This window comes from Helianthus annuus, chromosome 17 (genome assembly GCF_002127325.2).
Source record: "Helianthus annuus cultivar XRQ/B chromosome 17, HanXRQr2.0-SUNRISE, whole genome shotgun sequence".
Classification (NCBI taxonomy): domain Eukaryota; kingdom Viridiplantae; phylum Streptophyta; class Magnoliopsida; order Asterales; family Asteraceae; genus Helianthus; species Helianthus annuus.
In genome coordinates, this window is record NC_035449.2 from 21,223,447 (window position 1) to 21,243,037 (window position 19,591).

Genomic DNA, 19,591 nt, shown 5'->3' on the forward strand with positions numbered 1-19,591 from the left:
ATGGCAAAAGACTATTGATGTCCATGAACATAGACGGAGCTGATAACCTAACCTGTCACTATTCTAGAGGAAACTCATCGACCGAATACCCACTATAGCAAAACCCCTAGCTCAACCCAGAGCATTTTTTGCTCATACGAGACTCATACCCATAACCTCCACGTTAAAAGGTCATGAGGCTACCGATACACCTTAAAATCATCCGCGTCAATTGTAATTGTTGTCATTGTTATTATTATTTTCATTTTGATAACTTTTATATATATTATATATGAAAAAAGTGGTAACAATGCTAAATTATGTTGATGTCAAACGAATAAAGGATAGACACATGTAGATATATATTCTAGGTTTTTGTTTGGCTGTGACAAAAGAGTAACACATGTACCAATACCTCTTGATCACATGTTTTTATTCGTATTTTGAAAAGCAGTGGTCGATTTCAATATATTTTAAAAATTGTGAAAAGTTATAAATTCAAGTTTTCTTAATATATTTAAATATTTTTGTTTTGTCTATCCATGATTTTAATAAAAAAAGGAGTTGCGAAAACAAAAACCGATTTGTCATATATTAAAAAGAGAAAGAAAAATACATGATAATAGTTTTAAGAGTTGAAATTTAAGTGTTTAAGAAAGTGAGATTGGTTAATGAACTTTGTCCATGATGCTGGGTACCAAGAAACTATTTCATGGAGGTTATTATGTTTGTAATTTGATTATCTATAAGTGACACCTTAAGCTCTAGTCTTGTTGAAGTGGGTAGTTCTAATTGATTAGTTATTTGAGCTATATTTAGGTCCATGATAGGTAGTGATACTTATTGTAAACTTAAATAAGGAAGCAAATGTCTCAATATTTGATATATTTAAGTGTTTATGTCCTCATATCCTCAACATTTTACATGATTTTAGTGTTTATGTTTTCATATTCCACTATCTCTTGATCTATAAACATTTTACGTGATGTGAGTTGTCTTATGGGGGATGGGGCACCCCGTTATCATCCATCCACCACGCGTGGATTACCGTGGAATACCGCCGCCGGTGGTTATTTTCACACGTGAATCTGACAACTCGTGGGCACTATCACGTGAAGAAGTTGCAGAATGTGTGAGGGAAATTGTTGGGTGTGGTGAATGATGAGCATTTCCACTAAAATCCATTACTAGCGATGGAATAATGTTTGATAACATGACGAAACTTGATTGGATGTTATTAGTGATGATGAGTGTGTGGTGAGTGATGAGCCTCTACCCCCTTATGTGGATACTAATGTTGGATGAAACAACAGCTTAGGATGGAAGGGGTGCTCCCCAAATAGGGAGTGGTAAACTTTTTTTATAGCTAATAATCTCATGCCATGTCATCTCTGTTCTTCACTCCTCATTTTGTACTCAATCACTTAGGGTGATTCACCCAAACATTTTTTTTGTTAAAAAATAAATAAGATAAAAAGATAAGTGTGTGATTGGTTGAAAAAAAGTGGAACCCACCATTAATCACATCTCTCTCATCTTTCCCTACCCATTGATTACTCACCGTGCCACCCCTTCACCGATCACCGAAATGCTTGTGGCGACGCTCACCAAATGGTGCCCCTTTCAAGGTTTAAGTGGGCTCAACTAAAGTGGCCAAGTAGGCCCTTAACAAAGTACATAGAAATAGGATTGTTTGATCATATTTGACTTCTGTTGGTTCAAACCGACAGGGGCGAAGGTTTGTTGGTGCCCAAGGGTGCATCCGCTCACCCCAATATTTCGGTTAGAAGTGTGTAGGTTTCGATTTTTTGTTCGGAAATTTTAAAAATTATATAGGATCGCATCCCCCTAAGTAGCAAACTTTACTTTAATTTATATATTGTATAAATATTTAGGAAAAATTATATAGGATCGCCTCCCCCCAATTATTTTTCCTAAATATTTATACAATATATAAATTAAAGTAAAGTTTGTTACCACTTTGTATATAAGTGATGGGTAGTTTTGTAAATATATTTTAACTCTTATTTGTTTAACCCTAAGTTACCCACCACACAATAAACTTAATCACAAATTTTTATGTCTAAGAACGGGTCCTTTGAATGAATGAAATTTTTTTAGTTTTATTTGGAACTATTATTATTTGACTTGACCCGAATCAATAGCCGATCCGACCCGAAACATAACGATAGGAAAAAAATTTTGGGTCTCATCACTTTACGCCCCCTCGAAATTTTTGGTCAAGCTCCGCCACTACAAACCGAGACAACCCGAACCCCAAAAAACTTATAATTATGAACCGAGTATACCAAGTGAGTTGCTTACATATGGTTGGTTTTGTTTCTTTTTTGGGTTGGTTTATGATGGATTTCGATCTAAACCGAAATATGCTTAGCCTGGTATCTTCATACTCTTTAGAGTAAATCGCAAGTTTTGTTCTTTATCTTTATACTAAATTCCAGGTGATGTCATCTGCCTTTAAATAACAACGATTTTACTAGCACGTGTTGTGACGGTGTAATTCATTTATTGGGTAATTTAAAAAGGAGGTTAAGACGTAAAGCGTGCATTGCATGTTCAAACTAATCACACTTTAGTCCGAGCGTGCAACAAAAGGTTGTCTAATTCATAGGTGATCAAAATACCCTTACATGTTTTGCACGTGAGGGGAGTTAACAAGAAAAATAATTTGGGTTTGTTTTAAAGAATAACACTTCTAAGAAAACATAAAAGCAAAAGATTGATTTGTGTGTTTTTCATATCGATAGGTTAAAATCCATAATTTTAAGCATACATAAAGGATCTTTTCTGTAATTTTCTCTAATTTATGTTTAATAAAATATAGAGTAAATTACGTTTTTGGCCCCTGTGGTTATATCACTTTTACTATATTAGCCCAAAATAAGAATTTTTAACAGATCTGCCCCCATGGTCTCTGTAACTAACATTTTTGGCCCCTAAGTCTAACCAAACCCCCAACTCTGGTTAAATAATTGACACATGACTTGCACATGATGTCTAAAAATGTAATTTCCCCTCCCCTTTTTATGACTATAAATAAAACCCTAGATTATTTTTTTTCACTTCATCTTCTTCCTTAAAAATTTGATCTTTTTTTTTAATCTTTGCAATGCCTCCTTCATATTTCCCATTAAGATGGGAAAGCACAGGTGATCAATGGTGGTATGCATCTCCAATTGATTTGGCAGCAGCAAATGGCCACTATGATCTAGTAAGAGAGCTTCTTCATTTTGACACAAATCTTTTAATCAAATTAACCTCCCTTCGCCGCATAAGGCGGTTGGAGACCGTGTGGGACGACAAAGAACAGTTTGTTGATGTGGCAAAAAACCGATCAAAAGTGGCGAAAAAACTGCTTCTCGAAGGCGAACCGAAAAACGGGCATGGTCATAACTCATTGATCAGAGCTGGATATGGTGGTTGGCTTCTTTACACAGCTGCATCAGCTGGTGATTTAGAGTTTGTTAAAGAACTGTTGAAGAGGGACCCACTTCTTGTTTTTGGTGAAGGGGAGTATGGTGTTACTGATATATTGTATGCTGCTGCAAGGAGTAAGAACAGTGAGGTTTTTCAGGTGAAATCTTGAAATCTTGAAGCAGTTTGTTGAAGATTGTGGTGATGTTTTGATGTATAGAGATGTGCAGGGGAATACTTTGTTGCATTCAGCTTCTGGGAGAGGTCAAACTCAGGTATTGACTATTAACTAGTCAATCTCTTTCAACTGCATCTAGAAACATTCACACATAAATCCATTAAAATAAATCCGTTAATCTGAAAATTAACAAAACCGACACCAAAGATCCATGAATTAAGGATGAAGATGAAGTGAAAAAATAATAATCTAGAGTTTTATTTATAGTCATAAAAGGGGGAGGAGAAATTACATTTTTAGACATTATGTGCAAGTCATGTGCCAATTAATTAACCAAAGTTGGTGGTTTGGTCAGACTTAGGGGTCAAAATGGTTAGTTACAGAGACCATGAGGGCAGATCTGTTAAAAATTCTTATTTTGGACTAATATAGTAAAAGTGATATAACCACAGGGACCAAAAACGTAATTTACTCTAAAATATATATATAATTAATTTGATTAGTTATATGTTATGGTTAAAAAAATATAATTTCGTACAACTTGCTTTTTGGTAAATTTGACATTATTAGTTTGAGTGTTTAAACAAAATTACATTACAAATTTCATAAAGTAAGATAAGGTACTGACAATTTTTTTGGTACATCATGACCTTTTCGTCGTGTATTTTTTCAACCGGTCCTGATTGTACAACTTGCTTTTTGTTAGATTTGGCATTATTAGTTTCGAGTAATTAAAGAAAACTAAAATTACATAATTTCATAAAGTTAGATAAGGTTGTAGTGAAAATTTAAACATACGTATTGACATTTTTTTGGTATATGATGACCTTTTCATCTTGAATTTTTTTTCAACTGATACCGACTGAGTTCTTGTTGTATAATGCGAGAAATAATTTTACTAGTTTCCAAACACTACCTATACGACATCAAGTTGGCATACACATAGTTGTATGAGTGATACACATCGATCAAAAGACACCCCAAAAGGTACATACACGTTTAATACACATGAGTGTGAAAATGATCTTGATTGATTATTACTAATTTTGATGCATTGATGATTTGATGTTATTCATCACTAAGTGGCAAATATATATGTATAGAGGATGAATCTAGACATGTTTAGTATAGCTTGGCATTTAAGAGCTCGGTATTGTGTCGTCGTAGTATCTTCTTGCATCGGCTTTGTGTTGAAGAATAAAATGTCTCGGTTGCTTTAAAAAAAATAGATAGATAGATAAGAGCTCGGTAAGCACAACTACACTAGTTTATTATTCCTCAATTATAATCAATTCAATGCGTGGAAAAATACGACAAATATGATTTAGCACACTTAAATAGTTAGCTAAAGTTACTCGAAGTTTTTTTTTTTTTTTTTTTTTATATAAAGTAAGAAAATAAAACAGGTAACGAATCAACTTATTACCAAAAATAAAAAGATTTTGAAATCTCCCACCAACGGTATCAAAGATAATACGCGTAAGCGTAAGCGTAAGCGTTGGTATATAAATACCCATCAACTCTTACAGCCTCCTCAATTCACTCATACTCGTTTCATCTTCTTCAATTCAAGCCCTAATTTCCAGATTTCAATACTCATGGATTTCCACAGCCTTAACAGAAGGCAACTTCAATCTCTCTGCAAACTCAACCAGATCCCAGCCAACATCACCAACGTTGCAATGGCCGATGCTCTCAAATCTCTTCAAACTGTAACTTATTCATTCAAATCATCTTATTTTTCTGATTTTAACATGTTTTCATGCATATCTAGCACGTGTTGGGATAATAATCATAATATATTAATACGTTCGGTTTTGATTTCAATATGTTATGTTAATTAACTGATCTCATGATATCATGTTTGTGTTAAAAAATAATAACCTTAAATTCAACCGGATTGGTGAATATTGTTATATTGCATATTTAAACAGTTAAACTAGTAGTGATCTAGATATTCTGGTGTTATAATTGAAATACATGTATATGTTTGTACGGAATTTTGAAACGGTTATTTGTTTTATACATTATCACAGGTAGTAGGGATTGAAGAAATTGTCAACACTTCATGTTCTGAAGTTTTGTCACCTAGGGCTCCTTGCACAAGTTTTAGAACTACAATTCGGAAAAAGGTGAAGAAACCGGAAACCGAGTCTCTGCTTGCGACTGCAAGCAGGGGAGTAAGGAGGGAACTGATTGGAGAAGCTAATGAATTTCTGAAAACTCCTGCTGTTTCGGGTGTCAGAAAGAAGGGGACTGCAACTTTAACGAGTGGGAAAAAGGATGCGACTGTGCAAAGAGTCTATAATACAAGAAGGTCAGCAAGGTTGACTGAGAAGAAATGTACAGAGGCAGGTGTAACAGAGAGGGATATAAGTCGACCTGTGAAGATTGCTTCGTTTTCGGAACAAGTGAGTGTAGCATCAGAGAAAAGTGCAGGATCAGGTATGAATATCTATAATATGTTTTTTTTCAATTTTTATGCATAACTTTGAGTTTGTACCAAGGTGGAAGTTATCGACATTTGAGAAAATTTATCGACGCAAGTAGAAAAACAAGCGTCTTTGACTACAAGTTCTCTCATATTTGCTTGTATCAATTTTTGTGTTAACTATTGTTATATTAAAGTAATACAAAGCAATTTCTTGTGAAATTATGCAGGTTCTAGTTCTGTAGAAACATTCCTTGAGTCCTACATATCATCTGAGAACACGGAAGATAGTGACAGGGAAGGAAGTGGTGAAAACTGTGACGAGGGCATCTCTAAGGCAAAAGTAGAAGACATTTGCATCAAGTTTGACAAACTTGATGTTGTTATCGAAGATGGAAGTGATCAAAGTAAAGTGATTGAAAAGGTGAATTGTTGTAGTGAGAATTTGGATGTTGATGAGGAACAGAAAGTTAAAGAGATGGTCATCTCGAATGAACGTCAGGGCTCTGAGGAAAAAAGTGACCAAGTAGAAAATATTAACCCGGATTCAAAAAACGTCTCAAATTCATGTGATGATGGAGCTCTAGGAGAGAAGGTGATGGTCGGTGATGAAAAAATTGATTTCCTTGAAGCATTGAATGTCTCAGTAGAGGAACACTCTGACAGCTTGCTCAGTGATGAAGTTTTATTAGGTGAAAACAGCGAAAGGGTAGACTGTTGTGATGAGAATGTCGATTTAGAAGAGACAGAGAAAGTTGAAGATAAGTTTGTTCTGAATGAACCTGAGGCCTTTGAGGAAAAAAGCGACCAAGTAGACGATATAAAACCAGATTCAAAAAGCATCTCAAATTCATGTGACAATGGAGATTCGGAAGGTAATGTGATGGCGGGTGATGAAAAAATTGATTCTCATGAAACATTGAATGTCTCAGTTGAGGAACATTTGGCTCCAGAGGAACACTCTGACAGAAGTTTGCTCCGTGATGAAGTTGTATCAGGTGAAAACAGCGAACGGGTAGACTTTTGTGGTGAGAATGCTGTCTTAGAAGAGATACAGAAAGTTGATGATAGGTTTATCCTGAATGAACCTGAGGTTTTTGAGGTAAAAAAGAATCAAGTAGACAATATAAAACTAGATTCAGAAGGCATAACAAATCCGTGTGAGAATGTAGATTCAGAAGAGAATCTGCTGATGGTTGATGAAAAAATTGAGCCTCATGAAGCATTGAAAGTTTCAGCTAAGTTTTTAACAGGTGAAAACAATTCTTGTTTTAACATTCTGACTATTATTCATATTTTTTATATTCAAGTTTTAATGTAGCTAAATTATTCTTGCAGAAGCGGATGGTAGTAATACAGATTCCATTTCTTGTATCACCGAGAATCCAAGCGATCCTGTAGCGTCTGCTTCAGAGACGAAAGATGGAATTGATTTCCATGAAGTGTTAAATGTGTCAATTGACGAATATTTGGAACACTCTGACAGCTTGCTCTGTGATAAAGTTTTATCAGGTGAAAACGTTGAACACTTGCAATTCATGTTTTATAACTAATTTTTACTTTTTTTTTTCAAGTTCTAATGTAGCAATATTCTTTCTACAGAAGCTACTGATGCGGATTCTATCTCTTGTGACACTGAGAATATAAGCGATCCTTTGGTGTCTGTTTTAGAGACGAAGAATGAAGTTGTGGAGTGCCATGGTAAGCTTTTTACATTTCATATAAATCTCTATTACTTTTTTTATTAGCAATTGCATTATATCATCTTTTTGTTTCTTCAGGTTTTACAAATAACAACGAAAGTTCAAGTGAGCTGTCAAAGTTAGATAATCGAAACGACCATAATGTTGCTATGGAAATGACTGCAGAGTCAAAGGGGACAGAAGAGAATATGAAAATTGTTACAAATCAAGGCACGTTTAAACTTATTGTCAAACTTTCGACATATTTAAAACTAAAAAAATGTTGAGTACTTGATTGTAATACGATTATTATCTTGTATTTATAGGCGATGAGGCCCTTGTGAATCCCAACGAGCAAGAGCGAAGCAAGGAGTATGAAACTTCTGAAGAATCACAAAACTTTTTGATCAAAGAACCCGCTGTCGATCAAGAAAATGAGACAGTAACACTTTCAGATGATGTTATCGACCACTCAACTCATTTGACACCAATAAAGAATGAAACGTCAAATAATAATAATAATAACCCAACTGTAACAAGGGAAACGAGTCAGGTGTCAGACGACAATGAGAACATTGTAATATCGGTGCAGGAAGTTATAGTTGAAGGTGATAACAAAATAGCCGAAGATGAGAAGCCTCCTACAAGTTTAAATGATACAAGTATGAGACAACTAAAGAAGCAGTTGAAAGCCTTGTCCATAAAAAGTAACTTGAATGCCAACAAAGATGATCAAGTGGCTGAAGCAAGGTCTGTTTTGCAAGCTATGCGTGACAACCATTTGGCCACCAAAGAAGCTAGTTGAGGGCTACTTACAATCGCAAGCTTCAAAGAGTACCACAATTTTGATTTCATGATGTTACTACTTACTACTAAAAAAACTTACTACTACTGTTTGTATTACATCGATATTGAATTCGGCATTATTTGTAAAATACTTGGCTTGAAATGTTTGAAACACGATTGAACATTGAAGGGAAAAATAACTACATCAACATCATTTAAACCATGCTAGGGAATGGTGCCAGCTATATATTTAAAGACCATGCCAGGGAACCGTGCTAGGGAGGCGCAATTTGGCACTGTCCCATTGCCCCAAAGAAATTACGATTTTACCTCTAGTTTTTGACCCATTTCAAAATTGCGATTTTGTATAAGGTTCAAAATTGCAATCTTGTAATCGCTGTAGCTTTTGAGTAATTATGATTTTACCCCAGTCAAAATTACGATTTTGCCCCAAATTCGAAATTGCAGTCTTACCATCGTTCTAGTTTTTGACAAATTACGATTTCCCCTCCAATTCAAAATTATACTCTTCCATCATTTTAGTATTTTTAGCAAATCTATGATGTAATTTTTATTTGTGCCAAAACACTCGCTCATAAGTCATGACAAATCACAGTTTTGCCTTAGTTTTTTTTTTCTGGTAAAACTATGGTAGTATTTTGTTTTAATATCGCCCCACAAAGCGAGCATGGCATAAGGGAGGTAGGGGTGCTTCAATTTCTATCACTCACCATACCCAATCATTGTCCGCCATGTCATTGAACTTGATTCCATCACTAGTGATGGATTTTAGGAAGAGTGCCCATCACTAGTGATGGTTTTTTTTTTTATTTTTAAATTATAAATTAACAATAATAATTTTGTTTAAATAAAAAACAATATTTGTAGACATATTTTATGTTACAACTTAAAAAAAACATGTAAAAAAGATACATAAAGAAAACCTACTCCTCGTCTGAATCCGAAAATTCCAAACCTAAAGAACTCACAAGTTCAATTAAATGATCTCTCAACCAAAAGTGAATTTCTTCATTGCGCAAGTCTTGTTGGACATTTTCATGAACGGGAACTTGTGTAGGAGGATCTGACACCTAATCTGGAGATATTGCACGTCCATTATATTTTATTAGCATATTGTGCAATATAATACATGCATATACTATGCTATGGATTGTTTTTTTTATTCATTGTACAAACCGGTCGGTTTAGTATGCTCCATCTACCATTTAAAACACCAAAAGCACTCTCAACATCTTTTCTTGTCGATTCTTGCAACTTCTTGAACGTCTTTTCTTTAACATCGACAGGAAATGAAAGAGCTTTCACAAAAACAGACCATGATGGGTAGATACCATCCACAAGAAGATAGTCTTGTCTGTAATATCTTCCGTTAATAAGAAATGGACAGAAGGGTGTGTTACCATCTGTTACGCTTTGAAACAACGACGATGTATACAAAACATTGATGTCGTTGTTTGAACCAGGAACACCTAAATATGAATACCAAAACCATAAATCATTCGACATCACCGCTTCAAGTATGATGGTTGGTCTTTTGACGTCACCCCTAACATACGCCCCTTGCAACTCTCTTGGACAATTTCTCCATTTGATATGTGTACAATGGATGTTACCGAGCATCCCTGGAAAATGCCATCTAGCCTCATGCGCGGCGTAAATACGTGCGATATCGTGTCTCTTCGGTTTACGTAGAAACTCTTTGGCATACGATTTAATGATCACGTTACAAAAGAATTGCAAACATTCACGTGAAGTTCTTTCCGACATAGCTAAGTATTCATGAAATTGATCGGGAGGGTTACCTGTCGCTAGTTGGCGAATGGCGAATGTGCATTTTTGTATCGGCGTGAAACTTCGTTTGCCCCACCCATCGTAACGTTCTTGAAACCATTCTTCGCTTGCTTCGATGTCTCCTACAATCTTTAAAAATAAATCTTTTGGTAAACGAAACCGATCCCTAAACGTTTTGGCATTGTAGACCGGATTCTCCACAAAATAATCCTTCATTAACACTTCGTTGGCATGTATACGATCACGATCCACCATTTTTTCTTTAGACTGCTCAAACCTTCAAGTTCGTTATACGCCTTCTCAAAAAATTCAAGCGTACCATCCTCGGAAGACGAAGAGCTATCGGTGTCTAGCGGAAACAAATTGGTTGGAAATTCCATTTTTAAAATTATGCAAGAAAGTGGTATAAAATTATGTATTTGTGTGGGTGAAATATGTATTTTATGTGGATGATATTAGTGTTTATTATTATTTTTTTCTCATGGTTTCCAACGGTAACTACATCATCTCAACAGTAACACAACGTTCGAAATCCATCAACTCAACGCGTGATAACTACAACGCATTTTCATGACCACGCGTGGTTGATTTAGGCGGCAACAATGTTCAATGTTAAACAACGCGTGGTCTTTGGGCCACCATGTGGCGCCCCGACCACCCTAAAACTAGTTACACATCAAATAAAAGAAAAATCATTATAATACGAAAAATTGAAATACCTAACCAGGCGGGTTAAAACAACTTCAATTCTTTTTGAAATAAGTACCCCCGCTCTAGTGGACCATGCGTCACACTTCTTTTTTTCACATACAAACTACATTTCCCAAAATACCCTTTTATCTTTTCCCTTTTTTCTCTGTAAAGTCAACCGGAGATGGTGGCCGATAACACTGACGGAGCCGCCGGTGAGGGTTTCACTTTCCGATCACCACCACCTCCTCCACACTCATCTTCAATAACCGCTAACCAAGATACTCCGGCGGGGCAATTCGGTCAAATTTCACGCAGACGTTCCCCAAGATTACTTGACTGTAATAGAAACAATTCCGGTGATCATAAAAATAGCAATAACAAGCATCCGGTGAAAAAGAAGCCTAGGGTTGCTTCAGGTTCTGAATCTTATTCTCTTTCCCGCAATGATGGTTCTTTCTTTATCGGCGATCCAGTTTCCGACGAGGAGGCTCGCCGGAGATGGCCTTGGCGTTACAATTGTCTGGTATGAGTTGACTTTTTTGTCGTTCTGTGGTTGAATTTACTTGGTGCATTCTTTTATAGTACATTGTGTGTGTAAAGTTAGGGCTGATCTTGAATTTATACTCCAAAATTGAACTTACTATGATGCTACAATTGTTCAGTTCACATATCACACTATGAGTCCCCAATCCCCATAATGCTGCTGTTGTTGAAAGAAATCTTGGTTCACATTCTTGTCAGTTTGATGTTAAGATGTATGATGGTGTTTCTTGTCGGAATGTATCATAGTTGTCAATAGCAATCGCGACACTCACTATAGCTTACGCTTATAGGTCTAGTCTCGCTAGCGATAGATAACGATGGTAGCGACCTTTAATTTGTTTTGTTTTTTTAATATAAATAGCAATTAAACATAGCTATAAAATAGCTGGATTTTAGGTTTTTGTTAAATATACATGTAATAGCGTACATTGTTGGGTTCGTAGGCTTTAGGGTAGCCGGCCCCAGTTGTTAGGCTACCTATTATGTAATTGTAGTCTGTGTCATTCTGTAAACAGTTGTGAGCATCTAATAAAAGTGAAACCCTAGTTGCAACTCTTGGACGTAAGTCACCTTGACTGAACCCGTCTACTTTAAAACATCAACACAAATCGTACTTTATTAACTACCTTCATCTTCAATGACCAAGATGATGTGGTTTTGATCGTCTTGAATTATTGATTACTTTTCTTGTGATTTGTGATATCTAAAATGAATTATTGACGGGTACTAGCTACCGCAATTTAACTAAAGTTCTGTTGTGTTTACTCATAATTTTGATCTGATTAAATGTCATGTGTCTGGAATTATGCAGGGACTCAAAAGTGACGGATGTGGCCCCAAAACCAAGTTAGTAATAAACTAATCACTCTAGTCATGCAAATAATCCCATTTTCCAACTTATTTGTTAACTGAATGTTTTTATGATGCAGGAACAATGACGACGACGACGACGATGACATATTGGTTTTGAATGTGAAGTGTCATTATCTACAAGCTAAGGTCGAGACACATGTCCTCGATCTTGGTGATTGCGTGACCGTGAAGGTAAAATTCCCTTCTTGGAAATGTTGTAGACATAAGTAACATGGTTCTATAAAAGAAAATGAATTATTAATATTTTCTTTCAGGGTGAAGGAGACCATGATCATGTTGGTAGGATAATTGAATTCTTTAAAACAACTGTTAATCAAGACTTTTTCCGAGTTCAATGGTTTTTCAGAGCCGAAGATACGGTGAGGATACTTGGTATTTTTTATGTGCATTGAATTCTGACATTTTGTTTTATGCTAATGTTACTATGTTACTGACTGTAATAAGTAAACATATTTTTTTTACATTTTATTCACATATTATTCAGGTAATAAAGGATGCATCATCATCTAATGACGAAAGGCGATTGTTCTGTTCCACCTTAATGAATGACAATGCATTAGATTGCATTATTTCAAAAGTCAAAGTAGTCAAAATACAACCTGGTGTATGTTAAATACTGTAACTTGTTTTTTTTTTTTTTTTTTTGACAAATTCTCTGGTAGCATGCTCTGTCATTTTGGTTTCATATATTGTTATTTGGCAGATAAATCTGAAGTCGATCCCCGCATGTGACTATTATTACGACATGCAATACAACATTAACTACTCCACATTCTCCACAATTAAAGACGGTAACTCGTCCTGATATTATTTCAGCGTATATAGCTTCAACAGGAATTGCCCTGACATTTTTTGTATATCGCAGATGCATCCTCAAATAATTTCCGTCTGTCCTCATGCCACAATAAGGAGGAAATCAACAGTAACGGAAGCATTGACGATAATTCAAATGAAAAAGTAACGAGTTTTAAACCTAAAAAATTAGAGTTGACGCTATTAGATATGTATTCCGGGTGTGGTGGAATGTCAACAGGATTGTGTTTTGGAGCAAAAATATCCGGTGTAGATCTATTCACGGTAAGATACGGCGCACTAAATTTGTTAAACTGCAATTCGTCAAAATATTTATACGGAAATGATCTATTTGATTTCCCTGTTAATATTTAGAAATGGGCAGTAGATGCAAACGAAGACGCATGTGAAAGCTTAAGGTTGAACCATCCGGATACACAAGTCAGTAACATACTAACATTTCATCTTTTCTGAATTATTATTATATAATAATATTTGTTTATTGATTGGCGTTCGTGTTTTACAGATTAGAAACGAATCTGCTAGTGACTTTTTAGATCTAATAAAAGAGTGGGACAAGCTCTGCAAAAAGTATCCAGTCAAGAAGAGAACACAACATGTACCGCCGGACGATGTTATACCCTCAAAAGAACATAACGTTGTTCCCAAAGATGAATACGAAGTTGAAAAAGTCGTTGATATATGTTACAGTGAACTCGGTGGAAGTAGTAAGCGTGGCCTCAAATTTAAGGTGATGCGTGAGTTTGTTCTTCAAACTTTTATTTTAGGTAATCAACTTCTTCTATATAAATACTAATAAGATAGGTGTCTGGAAATAATGGTTTTAGGTTCGTTGGGCTGGTTATGGTCCGAATGATGATACATGGGAGCCAATTGAGGAGTTAAGGTAATGTTTCCTATATGTTATATAAACTATAAAGATATTCCGACATTTTTTTAATAATTTATTTATTTTATGCTCAGCAAATGCAAGGACAAGATCCGTGAGTTTGTCCAGAAGGGAATCAAGGCAAACATATTGCCTCGTCCGGTATGATTAGATACACTTAGGACTGCAAACGATCACGAACAAGTCCTTGTTCGTGTTTGTTTGCTAAGAAATATTTGTGTTCACGAACCGTTCATGAACACATGAACACTTACTGAACGAGATTTTATGTTGGTGTTTGTTTGTTAAGGAAATGAACGTCTTCATGTTCGTTTGTTAAGTATAGGTTGATGAACACGAATGAAAACGAATGTTGATGATGAACACAGACTAATGTTCATGAACACAAATGAAACAAACGAACACAAACAAGCGTTCATGAACATAATATGTAATACACTGGCACTTCTTGAATATTTTATTTGTCGGTATTTTGAAGTTTTTTAATAAAATATAAAAACTAAAAACACTAATGAACTATCGAACATAAGCGAACACATTCACGCTATGTTGTCAAAGACGCAAGGTGCAGGCGAGGCGCATCGGCCTCGCCCGGAGCCTAGGCGCAAGGCGCAAAAAAAAGCGTGGGCTTTTTTAAGAAAAGCGCACATAGAGAAAAAAATATAAAAAATATGTTATGCTTTGAAAATAAATAAGATTCCACATATAAAATTAAAAAAAAAACTATTATACATGCCATTTAAGATCATGTAGCTAATAGTTAGTAGCAAAAGTTTAGGACTTATATGTTGTAAGTTTTGGGTGCGTGAATAAAAATCTCAAAAGATGGTAAATACTTTGTCCCACATTGGTGTGGGAACAAAGTTAGTGAGTTTCTGAGCTTGAATTTAGTTGAACTCGTGCGTGCCCGCGACCTGCGGACACGAATGCAGCTCCGGAAACCCGGGCCCGCGTGAGCCAGTTTTTGCACGCACTCGGTTTCGTTTTTAATATGGTCATTGTTCTGTTTTACCTTTTTTCCATGCGCCTCAACCACGTTTTTTGCGCCTCAGAACCGTTTTTTCAAAAGCCCGTTTTTGCGCCTAGGCTACCACCAGGTGCTGTAGGTGCGCCTCGCTGCGCCCGGGCGCCTAGGCGTGCGTTTTTTGCACTTTTGACATCATAGCGTTCACGGACATAAATGAACGAACGCGACCTCTGTTCATATTGTTTAATAAACGAACGAATGCGACTTCTGTTCATTTTCGTTCATTTAACTAAACGAACGAAATTTCTTGTTCGTGTTAACGCATCCTCTTTTCTTGTTAGTTCATTTAACTAAACGAACTTTCCGCCGAACTGTTCACGAACTGTTTGCTGAACCTTTGCTTCGTTTGCAGCCCTAGATACACACATGTCTTAACTTATATGCAACAAATTTTTAATCTAAATGGCACGGAAAATGAAAAATACTTATTATTTTTATGTTGCAGGGTGATGTCGGTCTCATTTGCGGGGGTCCTCCATGCCAAGGAATAAGCGGTCATAATCGCCATAGAAATCTCGAATCGCCTTTAGAAGATGAAAAGAATTACCAAATAGTAGTATTCATGGAAATTATCAACTTTTTGAAACCAAAGTATATCCTCATGGAAAACGTGGTTGACATTTTGCGGTTGGCAAATGGTTGCTTAGCAAGATACGCAATAAGTTGTCTGGTTCGTGATTATTATCAAGTACGACTCGGGATTATGGCAGCTGGGTGTTACGGTCTCCCCCAGTTCCGCTTACGTGTATTCTTGTGGGGTGCTCATGCTGAAGAGGCAAGCATTTTCCATTATTTTTCTTAGAGTAAAATGCCATTTTCGTCCTTGAGGTTTGGTCAGTTTTGCGACTTTCCTCCAAAGGTTTGAAATCTTGCTGTTTTCATCCGGCTTGTTAACTCCATCCATTTTTCTCCGTTAAGTCAGGGGTATTTCTGTCTTTTTTTACTTAAACGGCAATTCAGTCTAACGGATTTGGTCAGGGGTATTTTTAAATGCTTGTACCTAAAGTGAAAAAGACCTATTGTCCTTTAAGTTAACAAAAAATACGAAAATATCCCTGACTTAACGGAGAAAAATTGATGGAGTTAACCAGCCAGATGAAAATGACAAGATTTCAAACCTTCTGGACCAGGTGCGGAAAATTAAACCTTTAGACTAAAGTCGCAACTGGCCAAACCTCAAGGTCTAAACTTTTCACAACTCCGTTGTTATCTTAATTTACGCAGAATTTGCCTCCATTTCCACTACCTACTCATGATGTGGTCTTCAAACACGGGGCAGCAAATGGTTTCGAGGTGTGAATTCACGAATTGTTGTTTATAATATATGCTTCAAGATTATTATTATTAGTTTACTAATTTGTTTCCAAATCACAGCGTAATATCGTTGCTTACGATGAAGGGAAACGTCCTAAGCTTGAGAAATGTGTTCTTCTTAAAGATGCGATATCCGATCTTCCACCGGTCTGCTATTTCTCTCTCTCTCTCTCTAGACACGCACAAACTGTTGCTTGCATACAAACTAGAGTTAACTGTCATTTTCGCCTCTGTGGTTTATCCAATTACGCCAGTCCAGGCCAAATTTTAAATTTGTACCATTTCCGTCCTCGACATTCTTGAAACATGCCAGTTTTGTCCAAAAACTTAACGTCTATTAAAACCTGCAGTTTAATGAAGGGTAAAAACGTCATTTTTCTTTTTTTTTTTTAATTTATTTTTCTTAAACCCTATTAACATGGTTTAAAAGGGGGGGATTAAAAAAAGGAAAATGACGGTTTTACCCTTCAATAAACAGTAGGTTTTAACAGACGTTAGTTTTTTGATCGGAACTGGCATGTTTCAAGAATGTCAGGGACGGAAATGGTACGAATTTGAAATTTGGCATGGACCGGCATAATTGGACAAACCACAAGGACGAGAATGGCTAACTCTTTCTACAAACTATTAACCTTTTTTTCATGTAGGTATCAAACACTGAAATTCGTGATAAGATGAGGTACACGAGTCCTCCAGAAACCGAATTCCAAAAATTTATTAGAGCTACCAAGTCAGGTTAAAGTTAAACCATAAATCTTCGATTTTGTTACGTGCATAACTTACGAAAAACGATGGGAATCTTACGTCTTACTTGTGATCTTAAGATATGTTGGGAATTGCTTCGGGAAGCTCGCGTGGAGAGAAGCCTTTACTGCACGATCACCGGCCTTTACCATTAAACGAGGATGACTATTTACGAGTTTGTCGAGTCCCAAAAAGAAAGGTCAGCACTCAGCATGATGGTATCATCACTAAGTTTATGTACACTTTTAACTTTGTTTCTTACTGTTTTTTTTTTCTAAAATTTCATCAATTCTAGGGAGCAAATTTTCGTGATCTCCCAGGTGTCGTTTTTGATAATGATAATACTGTAAGCAGGGCATCTGAGCCGGAGCTAATGCCATCTGGAAAACATTGGGTCCCTGATTATGCATTAAATTTTAGGCATAAGAAGAATACAAGGCATGAGATTTTATCTACCCAAGGTTTAAAAGAACGGAAACGAGTTTCTAGGCGTTTTCCCTTCGCCTCATGAGACGTAAGCCTCGAGGCGAAACGAGGCGTAAGGCCGAGGCGGTATTAATAAATAAATATAAAAATTATATATATTATAAAAATAATAATACTAACTAATTTTATCATCAGATTCATCAAAATCATCAAAAACACACTTAAAAAAGACATGAAATGCTTGAAATTGACACAAAAAGTCAAAAACAACAAAAACAACTATCAAAATCCCCTGAGGCGCACCTGAGGCGCAGCTTTCTTAGCGCCTCAGCCCCTCTGAGGCGCATTGACATTAAAATCACCATGAGGTGCGCCTCAGATTCGTATTTTGGCCATTTCGCCTCAAGGCGCGCCTTGAGGCACACGCCTCAAACGTTTTTTAAAACCATGTATCTACCTTTTGTTTTTACTTTCATATCTTGTTCGTTTTCTCTCGTTTCATCATCTTTAGCGAAATGCCAGATCTTTTGCACGCTTATGGTGGGATGAGACAGTTTCGACAGTACTTTGCACACCAAATTATCGCGCTGAGGTAGCTTTACTATAACTATAGTACTATACTAATCCGTATTTAGGGTTGTCTTTTAAGTTTTAATTTTTGAGTCGTGTTTATCAGGCAATGTTACATCCAGAACAAGATAGGGTCCTAACTATTCGTGAGAATGCAAGATTGCAAGGGTTTCCTGACTATTATGCATTAAGCGGTAATGTGAAACAAAGGTATGTCTATGTCTTGGTTGTTATCAAACAGCTCCCTCGCGGATGATTGTGTATTTGTGTAACATGTTTTTATTTATTTGCAGATACCGGCAAGTGGGTAATGCTGTAGCGGTTCCAGTGGGACGTGCATTGGGTTATGCATTGGGAATGGCGCTGCATAAGTTGACTGGAGATGAACCACTCATCACACTCCCACCAAAGTTTGCACATTCTACGACCTTTGACTTGTTGCAGTCCAGATTAGCAACCGAACCTTAATCGCCCTCGTTCTGATTCTGCTTCACTGTTAACTACAGATTAGCGTAAAATAGAAATGTTGGTTTTAAATTTGAAGCTTCTGTATGGCACACTTTTGTCTCTATAAAATGATATATGTTTTGTGCTATTGATTATACTGCCTAGATCGAGGCTCCATCCTTACACTGTTGACTGCTTTGAGCATCCCATTTCGTGGCAGGCATGCTGGAATTCGTCCAAACGACATGCTTAATCGATAAATTCTATGGTATGATCTTTTGTTCATGCTAGATCTTCTTGCTAGGCTACGTGTTATGGTCTCATATTTTTTCACTCCGTGTCACTGTCATCTAGACATGAGGTTTCACTCATTCTTTTCCCTTTTAGTGCTTACTGGTTTCACAGGTTTTAACTATCCCCACCCATTAAAATAATATTTAAATTATATAATAACGAGACTTAAAAAAAAAGTGGTAGTGTGGGTGATGTGGATTTTTTTAATTGGTTTTTGCAATTAACGAGTTATCGCTAACCCGCGCGTTGCGGTGGGATTTTTGTTATAATTTCTCAATAGTATTTCTGTTTCTACAAAGTAACTCAAATTTAAATTATTTATGGAAAACCTATTATATTTAACCTTACTCGTAAGCATCCAAAATTTACATTTAAACATAGACCAAATAATAATATATTTTTATTGTTGTGTTGTCGTCGTCGTCTTTTAATATTTTAACCAACGTAATTTACAAACTTGATTATGTATCTGTATTAAATAGACTTTGTTTTTTTGTTAAAAATAAGTATAATAGTAATATACACCCGCGCACAATTAACGTTTCAGTTGTTGTAATAGTTTAACACTGATACATCAACTAAAACCTGGTTTTAAACCGTTGCGGTGTTTCATTGGTTGAATGCATGGCCTATTATCGTAAATAATAAGACCACC

General features: G+C 36.1%; 2 protein-coding genes across 4 annotated transcripts; both read left to right on the top strand.

Annotated features, from left to right (window-relative positions):
* Positions 1-5,120: 5,120 nt before the first annotated feature.
* On the top strand, positions 5,121-8,700 carry LOC110926216 (probable ATP-dependent helicase PF08_0048). The gene is made up of 7 exons (XM_022169971.2): positions 5,121-5,304; positions 5,629-6,037; positions 6,254-7,276; positions 7,362-7,535; positions 7,626-7,724; positions 7,805-7,936; positions 8,032-8,700. The coding sequence occupies exons 1-7, from the start codon at positions 5,191-5,193 to the stop codon at positions 8,508-8,510; spliced, it is 2,430 nt and encodes an 809-aa protein (XP_022025663.1). The 5' UTR covers positions 5,121-5,190; the 3' UTR covers positions 8,511-8,700.
* A 2,368-nt stretch (positions 8,701-11,068) lies between these two features.
* Positions 11,069-18,825, top strand: LOC110926215 (DNA (cytosine-5)-methyltransferase CMT2). Of its 3 annotated transcripts, none has more exons than XR_004886333.1 (20): positions 11,070-11,519; positions 12,351-12,385; positions 12,469-12,583; positions 12,667-12,771; positions 12,897-13,016; positions 13,116-13,203; positions 13,278-13,489; positions 13,580-13,645; positions 13,731-13,955; positions 14,053-14,111; positions 14,189-14,255; positions 15,587-15,916; positions 16,366-16,434; positions 16,516-16,602; positions 17,103-17,190; positions 17,280-17,398; positions 17,495-17,660; positions 18,148-18,217; positions 18,302-18,405; positions 18,489-18,825. XR_004886333.1 is itself a non-coding variant. In XM_022169970.2 (20 exons), the coding sequence occupies exons 1-20, from the start codon at positions 11,178-11,180 to the stop codon at positions 18,661-18,663; spliced, it is 2,619 nt and encodes an 872-aa protein (XP_022025662.1). In that variant the 5' UTR covers positions 11,073-11,177; the 3' UTR covers positions 18,664-18,825. The 3 variants fall into 3 exon arrangements, 1 of the variants encoding a protein (XP_022025662.1); XM_022169970.2 differs by having other exon boundaries at positions 11,073-11,519; positions 17,495-17,637; XR_002585063.2 differs by lacking the exons at positions 18,302-18,405; positions 18,489-18,825 and having other exon boundaries at positions 11,069-11,519; positions 17,554-17,637; positions 18,148-18,165.
* The last annotated feature ends 766 nt before the right edge of the window (positions 18,826-19,591 follow it).